Source organism: Vollenhovia emeryi, unplaced genomic scaffold (assembly GCF_000949405.1).
Source record: "Vollenhovia emeryi isolate VEMERY1.0 unplaced genomic scaffold, V.emery_V1.0 DF939405.1, whole genome shotgun sequence".
NCBI classification, from domain to species: Eukaryota; Metazoa; Arthropoda; class Insecta; order Hymenoptera; family Formicidae; genus Vollenhovia; species Vollenhovia emeryi.
The window spans coordinates 27,439-36,732 of NW_011966961.1; the positions used below are offsets into that span (position 1 = coordinate 27,439).

The following is a 9,294-nucleotide window of genomic DNA, read 5'->3' on the forward strand; positions in this document are numbered from 1 at the left end:
CAAAGTATGACGAACCAAGTGCAAGGAAACGAGGAAACAAATCAGATACGAAATGCCCGACAAAATTCAGAAGAATCGACCAGCTCGACGGGGTCATCGACGCGTAACAGGATGGCCGAGGGGCAGGTCACAAATAATAACGTCACACATTTGGCCACACAAATCCCGGAATTTGCAGGATCCGAAGACGACAACGTAGGAGCCTGGATCAGGAGAGTGGACAAGGTGGCCGAGATCCACAGGTCAACAGAAGGGGCGACACTCTTGGCAGCATCGAGTCGCTTTACGAAAGCAGCAAAAAATGGTACGACCTACAAACAGGAACGACATTAGAGTCATGGACAGATCTAAAACAAGAGTTGAAGAAATTTTTCGATCATAAGATACCGTACCATAAGTTAATGCAGAAGGTAGAGGCGCGCAAATGGATGATCCACAAAGAATCCTTCGACGAGTACGCCATCGAAAAATGGACCTTGATCCAACGGTTGAACATTCCGGCACCAGATGCAATCCAATTGATCATCGGAGGCATACAGCAAGTGTCGCTGAGAGCGACGGCACTATCACTAAACTCGAAGACGATGGAGGAGTTCTTGGAAGTCATGAGACGTATCACAGACGGAGCAACAGACTGGGACAGGAAGAACCTGGCAAATGGAGCGGCAAAAACAAAGCCAAAAGACGGTACTTGCAGGAATTGCGGGAAAAAGGGTCACGGAGCAAAAGACTGTAAGTCCGAAATCATTTGCTTTTATTGCAAAGCGCCGGGACATCGCAGTTTCGACTGCCCGAAGCTGAAATCCAAGGACACGAACCACGGAACAGCAACGAAGACGTCGACCGCTAAGGTAGCAGCCACGGTCGCAGCCAACCCGGCGGAAGGAGAGTCAGTGGTGATGGTCCAGAGCACAGGTACCAGACTGGAGCTGGAAAACCCATACATAAAAATTAGCGATATCAATGGTGAGCAATGTAATCTATTGGCTCTAATAGACGGGAAGTCCGGTGTCTTTCATCAAATACAATACATACCGACAATACAAAGAGACATTCACGAGCACGGTAAAATCATCGGATAAAAATATGATAAATTTAAGTAATTGTCCGTTAGAAGTATTAGGGATGATAAAAATTGATTTTCGGTTAGAAACAGTAAAGGATAGGAAGTTTCAAACTAATGTCTACATTCTGAAAGGTGACCCGTTAGAATCCGATTTGATATTGGGAAGAGAATTTCTGGCGAGCGAAACACTCACATTGGTGTATTCGCCGCCGGGTCAAGGTGACAAAGAGACGGTGAACTTGTTTGCCTGTCTTCCGTGCTATATAGACGAAAGACGGACAAACAACGAAAGACAGATCGCGTTGGAAAATATTGAAACCGATGCCGATCCGGAGACAGAGAAACGATTGAAACTCCTTATCCTTGAAACACAAAGAAAACAATTAGAACAGGTTGAGGACGGTTATGCGGTAAAAGTTAACATAAAGGACGATTCGGTATACGTGTACACACCGCGAAGATTCGCGCTGGCGGAGAAATTAGAAATAAGGAAGATCACCGACGATCTGTTGCGACGGGACATAATACAGCCTAGTATATCTCCGTACTGTGCGAGGGTAGTACCAGTGATAAAAAAAACAGGGCAAACCAGGCTATGCGTTGATCTGAGGCCACTAAATTCGAGAGTCGAGAAACAGAAATACCCTTTCCCGATTATCGAGGACTGCTTGTCGAAAATAAGCAATAAAAGATATTTTACCCTGTTAGATATGAAAGACGGTTTCCATCAAATAAAGGTAACAGAGGACAGTACAAAATATTTTTCATTTGCGACGCCGGACGGGCAATTCGAATGTAAGAGACTTCCTTTCGGGTATTGTGAGGCGGTTTCAAAAAAGAATAGTGCAAATATCTCCGCCCCGGCGGAGTTTCAAAAAAGAATAGTGCAAATATTAACACCTCTGATTAGACAAGATAAGGTAATTGTATATATAGACGACATTTTAATACGAAAACGATTGAGGAAAATTTAAACGCGATCGAGGAAGTTCTAACTATTTTTAAGATGTATGGTTTCGAGATAAATTACGTGAAAAGTAAATTCTTAAAGAAAAAGATAGAATTCCTCGGATACGTCGTCTCAGAGAACGCGATCACCCTGCTCTAGACACACGGAGGCGGTAGAAAAATTTAAAAAGCCGAAAAATGTACACGAAGTACAGCGGTTCTTGGGTTTGACTAATTATTTTAGACGGTTCATAAAAGATTACACGATAAAAGCTAAACCGCTACAGAACTTGTTAAAAAAGACGGTCGATTACAAATTCGATATAGAATGTGAGAGAGCATTCGAAACTTTAAAAAAGGAACTTACCTCGGCACCAGTACTGAAATTATACGATCCCGCGGCAGAGACCGAACTGCACACCGACGCTAGCAGTGCAGGCTACGGGGCGATTCTCTTGCAGCGGCGAGGGAATCAGCCATGGGCGCCAGTCGCGTACTTCAGCAAGAGCACGAACGAAGCTGAAAGCAAATACCACTCGTATGAGCTAGAGATGTTAGCGATCGTTAAGTCCATAGAAAGATTCCACCTGTACCTGTACGGGTAAAATTTCACGATTTTCACAGACTGCAACGCCGTGGTGTACGCAGTCAACAAGACGAACCTGAATCCGCGAATTGCCAGGTGGACGCTCGCGCTACAGAACTATAACTTCAAGCTCTTGCATTGACCGGGTAACCGCATGGCGCACGTAGACGCACTCAGTAGGGCAGCAGCGTACGTGAGAGAGTTGCCCCTCGAACAAGAGCTCGAAATTAGGCAGTTAACCGACCCGAAAATATTAGAAATTAGTAAGAAACTAGAATTTGAAGAAAACGAACGGTTTGAGCTAAAAGATGGGTTAGTGTACAGAAAAGATGAAAACCAATTGAGATTCGTGATACCAGAATCAATGGTGCCAAGTATTTTAAAGGCCTACCACGACGATATGGCACACTGTGGCGCCGATAAAACATTGAAAGGTTTCGAAAAATCTTATTGGTTTCCATCGCTTCGTAAAAGAGTTATAGAATATATAGACAACTGCCTTACTTGTATTATGTCGAACGAATCCTCGAACAGGAAGGAAGGAGAAATCTGTTCGTATCCGCCCCCTTCAGCGCCGTTAGAAGAGATGCACGTAGATCACTTCGGTCCGTTACAGGAAACTGTGGACCAATACAAACACATATTAGTCATAGTAGATGCCTTTACACGATTTACATGGCTATTTCCAGTAAAAACGACGAGCTCAAAAGAAACGATAAACGCATTGAAAACGGTTTTTGCAGCATTCGGAAACCCTTCTAATTTGGTGTCTGACAGAGGAACCGCGTTTACCTCATCCGAATTTATTAAATTTGCAAGCGAGCGGAATATCGAACATAGATTGGTAGCTGTGGCCGCACCATGGGCCAACGGAATAGTCGAACGGGTGAATCGCTTCCTTAAGAGCTCCCTAACAAAATTTTTGAGCGAGACAAACGAGTGGAAAAATCACATAGAGAAAATACAGTATATCATTAATAATGCGCACCATTCGTCCATAAAGGCCAGTCCTTCAAAACTCTTGTTGGGATACGATAAAAGAAATCACGTAGATCGGGCGTTTTCAGAATTCGTTTCTTCCCTTGCCGGTATTGATACGGACCTAGAAACAGAAAGAAGTCAATTACGGGATACAGCGCTAGAAGTTACGAAATCGATTAGAGACTACAATAAAAAGTATCGCGAAGGGAAATGGAAAAAGCCATCAATGTATAAAGAAGGTAATCTAATCGTGTTGCGAGATAAAAGGGTAAAGCCCGGTGAAAACGCTAAGTTAAAGGCAGCCTACAAGGGACCATAGTAATACACAAAAGTCTAGGTAATAATCGATACGTAATTAAAGACGTACCTGGATGCAGCTTGACATCACGACCGATGGACACAATCGTGTCGTCTGACAGAATCAAGCCCTGGATCCACGTACAATAGCTCCATCCGCGAGCATAAATCATGATGTAAGCTGAAAAAAAAGCATGCGTAATAAATGTACCAGCGTATTAATGTATTAGAGTAAGAAAATATTAGGTTAAGTACATGTAAAAATAACTGCACGATACCCAGCGATAATTGCTAAAATAATGAAAGTTAGGTGACACCATAAACGAAGTAATCACTTACCTTATATGCACCGACGAAAAAAAGGGGAAACGTTGAGCTTCTCCGCGCCAGTTGTATTGGAACAGCTGACGCGAGGGTGCTCAACCAGAAACCCACACTTTGTAAACGACAAAGCAAGGAAGACACAACTTCGGAACGAAGTTGAGTGTCAGAACGGCCGAGTTGTAAGAGCCGAGGCGCCTGAGCGCCAACGCGCCTGCGCGACCAACGAGCCGCGCGCTAGCGAGCCGCGCGACCGGGCTGCACGAGCAAGCCGCGACCGAAAATGCCAAATCACGAGCGCGGAAACACAAGGGTAAATTTAATAATAATAAGGGGAAAAAGACAAGGAAACGGCCAGTGCGTGACCGTTTCGAAAAGACACTCGCCTTCGAGAAGGGACACGCGCCGGTCGGTCCTGCGAGCAGTACGTGCGAAAGATATACGTTTATAACGGAGTTCTTGTCGATAGTTCAGAGTAGTGCGATTTATTGCGACTAATTATAATTAACTGTTTGTTACTTTTATACACATATTCTAAATATAGTTAAGTGCTTAGTAATTATGTGTTAAAATCAGTGGTTCCCCGCCTCCTCTTTTGCCTATCCTGACAAAATCCTAGATTTATATTTACAGTTACGTCGACGCGGCCGCACCGGTAGCAATGTATCCGCTCCTCCTCGGGGCAATCGCGGACGAAGTGCCCCTCCGCGTCGCAGTTCCAGCACTTTCGTGCCTTAGCGCGCGCGCCCCCCGCGCCCCCGGTCGCGGCGTCCGCGGCGGCAATCGCGGGCGTCCCGGCGCTCGCCTCGCGGGGCCCCCTTCCCTTCCCCTTGCCGCCTCGCGCGGGGCCACCTGCGCCCGGTTCGTTCGCGCCCGACACCTGCAACGCGGCCACGGTCCCGGCCCCTCCCCCCGAGCGCCCCTTCGGCGGTCTATACGCGAGATCGGGGAAGAGAGATTTTTCCGGCAGCGGTGGCGGACGATAGCTCAGCGCCGCGTTATACCGGCTTTCGGCCCGCACGGCTAGGAGTTCCAGCGTGTCGAGGTCGGTCGCGTTTTCGCGGCTTACGCGATCTTGCAGGCGTAATAGCATGTGGCGCAGCGCGTACCCCGCCTTCTCTTCCTCGCTCCAAGGCGGGGACAGCCGATTAAAAAGCGTGTTCATGCACGTAAAGTAATCGGCGACGGGCTCGCTCTCGCCCTGCGTGTGCCTCATTATCTCGTCCCGTAACGCGAACTGAAAGTCCGGGTTTCCGAAGCGCGTCCGCCACGCCGCTTTGAAGGCGAGCCACGTATTGAAGCGATCGCGCTTGGTCCGGTACCAGCTAAGCGCCGTACCCGTCAAAAAGAACGGCAGGCATTGAAACATGTCTGCGTCGGAGACGGGAATGATACCGCGGCCCTCCTCGATGCGCAACAAGAAGGTTTCCCCGTCCTCCCCGCGCGCTCCCGAAAAGTGGAGATTCCACTTCCGTATCGTATTGTATGCGTCGTTCACGGAACTATGTCGGGCGGAGGCAGGGGTGACCGGCTCCGGAGTGTACAGCGGAAACTCCGTCTGCCCCGGGGGATCCGTATTCCCCGCCGGGCTATCGGGTCGCGGCACCCCGTCCGTGGGGAGCTCGAGACGCCCGGTGGTTGACATACCGCTCGGATTCTCCTCCGCGCGTTACGCTGTACGTCCCGCCCTCACCCTACGCAGGAGCCGTAACGCGAGAACCGAGTCTGACCCGTCCACCGATAGGCTGCGCTTCCTCGATTCTTCCTGGAGTTGTTCCCGGTCGGCCGCGAAAACCCACTCGTCGTCCGATCCGGGGCTGCTCATCCGCTTTGTCCGTCGCGGCACGCGGGGGAATTTCCACCGGCACGCGGTCTATTTTGGGCTGGTGACCGTCATCCGGATCGACACAATCCCGGTGCGCGCAGGGTACACACGCGTGATCGCGAGGTCACAGTTTGTTTTGCCCACCCGACACATAAACGGCGGTCGCTCGGTTCGAAATTCCGAGGACGCCGTTGGAAGCCGGCTCACCCGATTTCAAATCAGATACCGTCAATTTGACGGCCCCTTTCTACTATCCAACTATTCCCTTCACCCATGCAACATGCTCTCACGTCCCGTCGTCATCCGTTCACGCGAAAGTCACGGGCCGATATCGCAGTTAAATTTACGTGGGCCCCACGTTGGGCGCCAAATTCTTGTCACGCACTTTTCTACTCTATTCGCCGGGCGCGACGAAGAAAGAGGCGGCTTACGCGAACGATACGCGGCCGTCGCCGTTCCGGGCGAATCTCCGGAACGGGCGCTACAACGGCCAAGTTGGGCGCCAAACGCGCTCGCGGGCGGCGTCAATTACTTGTCGCGAAACACACCAGCTCCCCGGATGGAAACGGTGCCGATCCGCTCGGTTAACGCCGCTATTTAGCCTCCTCGACGCAACAGGGGCCGGCTGCTCTCTACCGTCAGCAGAGTGGCGGGGTCCCGTAATTACGGGCACGCGGGAACGGGACGGCGGGACGGGGCGCGACACACACACACGCAGACGAATACTCTAAAATAATCGGGACTCGGGTTAAGAGAGTGTAATAAACGATTTAATAGGTCGGATACAGAACTGAAGAGAAAAGAACCGGCAAGGGGCCTCCGCCGAGGCGAACTCGCGTTCCGTCGGTCTCTCTAGCCTCCCCGCGGGAGGCTGTTCGCGCCCGGGTGACCTTCTATTGGACACGTAACGATTGGACACCGCTCGATTGGACACGCACTATTGGACACGCATTATTGGATACCGAAATCATTGGACACCGCATTATTGGACACAAGCATTATTGGACACCGCATTATCGGACACAAGCATTATTGGACACCGCATTATTGGACACCGCATTATTGGACACCGCATTATTGAACACAAGCATTGCAAGATTGGACACTGCATTGGGATTGTCCCGATTGCGCACATAACCGATCGGACACGGCAATATTTCCCGATCGGACACAGGCTCGTTCGGACACAGGCCCGATCGGACACGGACTCGACCGGACACAGGCCCGATCGGACACATTTTGTATCGGGTTTGCGTATTTCTGTAAAGCACAATATTCTTGTGGGCGTATGGACTTACAAATGATGGAAAATTATCTGCTTTACAGAACAGTTAACCCGGGTTAAATATATATGTATAAATATCCCATCTAGAGTCACAGTTTGCCTTAAATTTCATGTTATAAACACTTGAAAACCCATTAGAGTTGTAACGAGTCACCGGGCCATGAGCCGTTAACAATAAGCGAATCGTTACGCCCCACCTCGCGCCGTCTCACCCAGCACCGTACTCACTCCCGCGCCCACAAACCAACGGTATAAAAGGCCCTCGAAAGCGCGATAAAGCACTCTTTTCTCGTCAGCGAGTTGAGCTGACAGCACCGCTCGACCCGGCGAAGTGAGCCAGGAAGAGTTCTCCACGTTGCGCGCTGAGCAACACACCACTTCCCCGTCGACGAGTTGAGTCGACGACACCGCTAACCTAGTGCGAGCTGAGCACTGCCCTAAAGCCACGGATTGAGTGGCACCTTCCCGTCGGTCCGCGTGTTGAGCGGACAAACACCTAGTTACGGCCGCGTACTGAGCGGCTCCTCCGCACCGTACCTAACCTCGCATCCCATGCCCCGAGCTGAGGGGACCGCGACCACGTGCTGAGTGACAGATCGACAACCACGCTCGCGACGCCACAATCCCGACAACCGAACCGCCGCGATACCGATACCGACGCTCGCGCCGCTACAGGCCCGCCAACAGACTCGCGCCGCGATATCGAACGAACCCGCGCCGCCGTACCGAACACACCGCCCGTTACCGAACCGATAGCCGCGGCCACGGTCTTGTATACAGGTCCGGGGACTGCCTCTAATTTTCGATGGTGGGGGTAGGTCGCTTAGCGAGGAAATTCTCTTGGTGGCGAGGGACGCTGGAGGCCGGGAGAGATAACTGTCTGTCTTTGTCCCATGCACGGTAAACTCGATATATCCCCTCGGCCTCCAGCGTCCCTCGCCACCAAAAGAACACAGACTGCAACGCTGTGGCCATTACAAGAACTACAAAATTTCTTCGCTAAGCGACCTACCCCCACCATATGAGTTACCAGACCTGTATGTAAGACCGTGGCCGCGGCCCACATACGCCCTGCGCCACGCGCCAAATCTATAGCAAAACGAAGCCGCAGCCCGAGCTGCACACGCGTAGATCTAAGATATAAGTAGATATAAGTAGATCTAAGCGATTAGTCTAAGATTACTTGTAAGTCTAGGTATAAGTATACATATGAAATAAATCTAAGTATAGTTGATAATCAAAACCGAGTACACGCTTGTTTGCCAATCCTGCCGCCCGAACCCTGGACTGCCGCGAGTTACCCGCGCAAATATCGCAAAAGTCCACGGTTACAGAGTGTCCGATCGAGTCTGTGTCCGATCGGGCCTGTGTCCGATGGAGCCTGTGTCCAATCGGGAAATATTGCCGTGTCCGATCGGTTATGTGCGCAATCGAGACAACCCCAATGCAGTGTCCAATCTTGCAATGCTTGTGTTCAATAATGCGGTGTCCAAAAATGCGGTGTCCAATAATGCGGTGTCCGAAAATGCAGTGTCCAAACTTGCAATGCTTGTGTCCAATAATGCGGTGTACAAAAATGCGGTGTCCAATAATGCGGTGTCCAATAATGTGGTGTCCAATAATGCGGTGTCCAATAATGCGGTGTCCAATAATGCTTGTGTCCGATAATGCGGTGTCCAATAATGCTTGTATCCGATAATGCGGTGTCCAATAATGCTTGTGTCCAATAATGCGGTGTCCAATGATTTCGGTGTCCAATAATGTGTGTCCAATAGTGCGTGTCCAATCGAGCGGTGTCCAATCGTTACAAGTCCAAACGGGATACGCCCTTCGCGCCCGCGACACGTGGGGCGCAGCCGACACCCGGCGTGCCGGTCCGCCGCGAAAGAATTCCCCGGTGTAGGCAAAAAGACCGGGTGACCTTCTATTGGACACGTAACGATTGGACACCGCTCGATTGGACACGCACTATTGGACACGCATTA

The 9,294-nt window shown here is 50.3% G+C and overlaps 1 protein-coding gene across 1 annotated transcript; it reads left to right on the plus strand.

Annotated features, from left to right (window-relative positions):
• Positions 1–401: 401 nt before the first annotated feature.
• Positions 402–2,619, plus strand: LOC105557922. The gene is made up of 3 exons (XM_012005328.1): positions 402–1,065; positions 1,151–1,880; positions 2,259–2,619. Exons 1-3 carry the CDS (start codon positions 402–404, stop codon positions 2,617–2,619), a joined length of 1,755 nt encoding a protein of 584 aa, XP_011860718.1.
• Positions 2,620–9,294: the final 6,675 nt, after the last annotated feature.

Bases quoted from the DNA above. Each gene is read 5' to 3' on its own strand.
- LOC105557922 (XM_012005328.1), top strand. From the start codon at position 402: ATGCAGAAGGTAGAGGCGCGCAAATGGATGATCCACAAAGAATCCTTC. The intron at 1,066-1,150 runs GTAAAATCATCG...ATTTTCGGTTAG, and splicing joins AAGAGACATTCACGAGCACG to AAACAGTAAAGGATAGGAAG. The intron at 1,881-2,258 runs GTATTGTGAGGC...TAATTATTTTAG, and splicing joins TGTAAGAGACTTCCTTTCGG to ACGGTTCATAAAAGATTACA.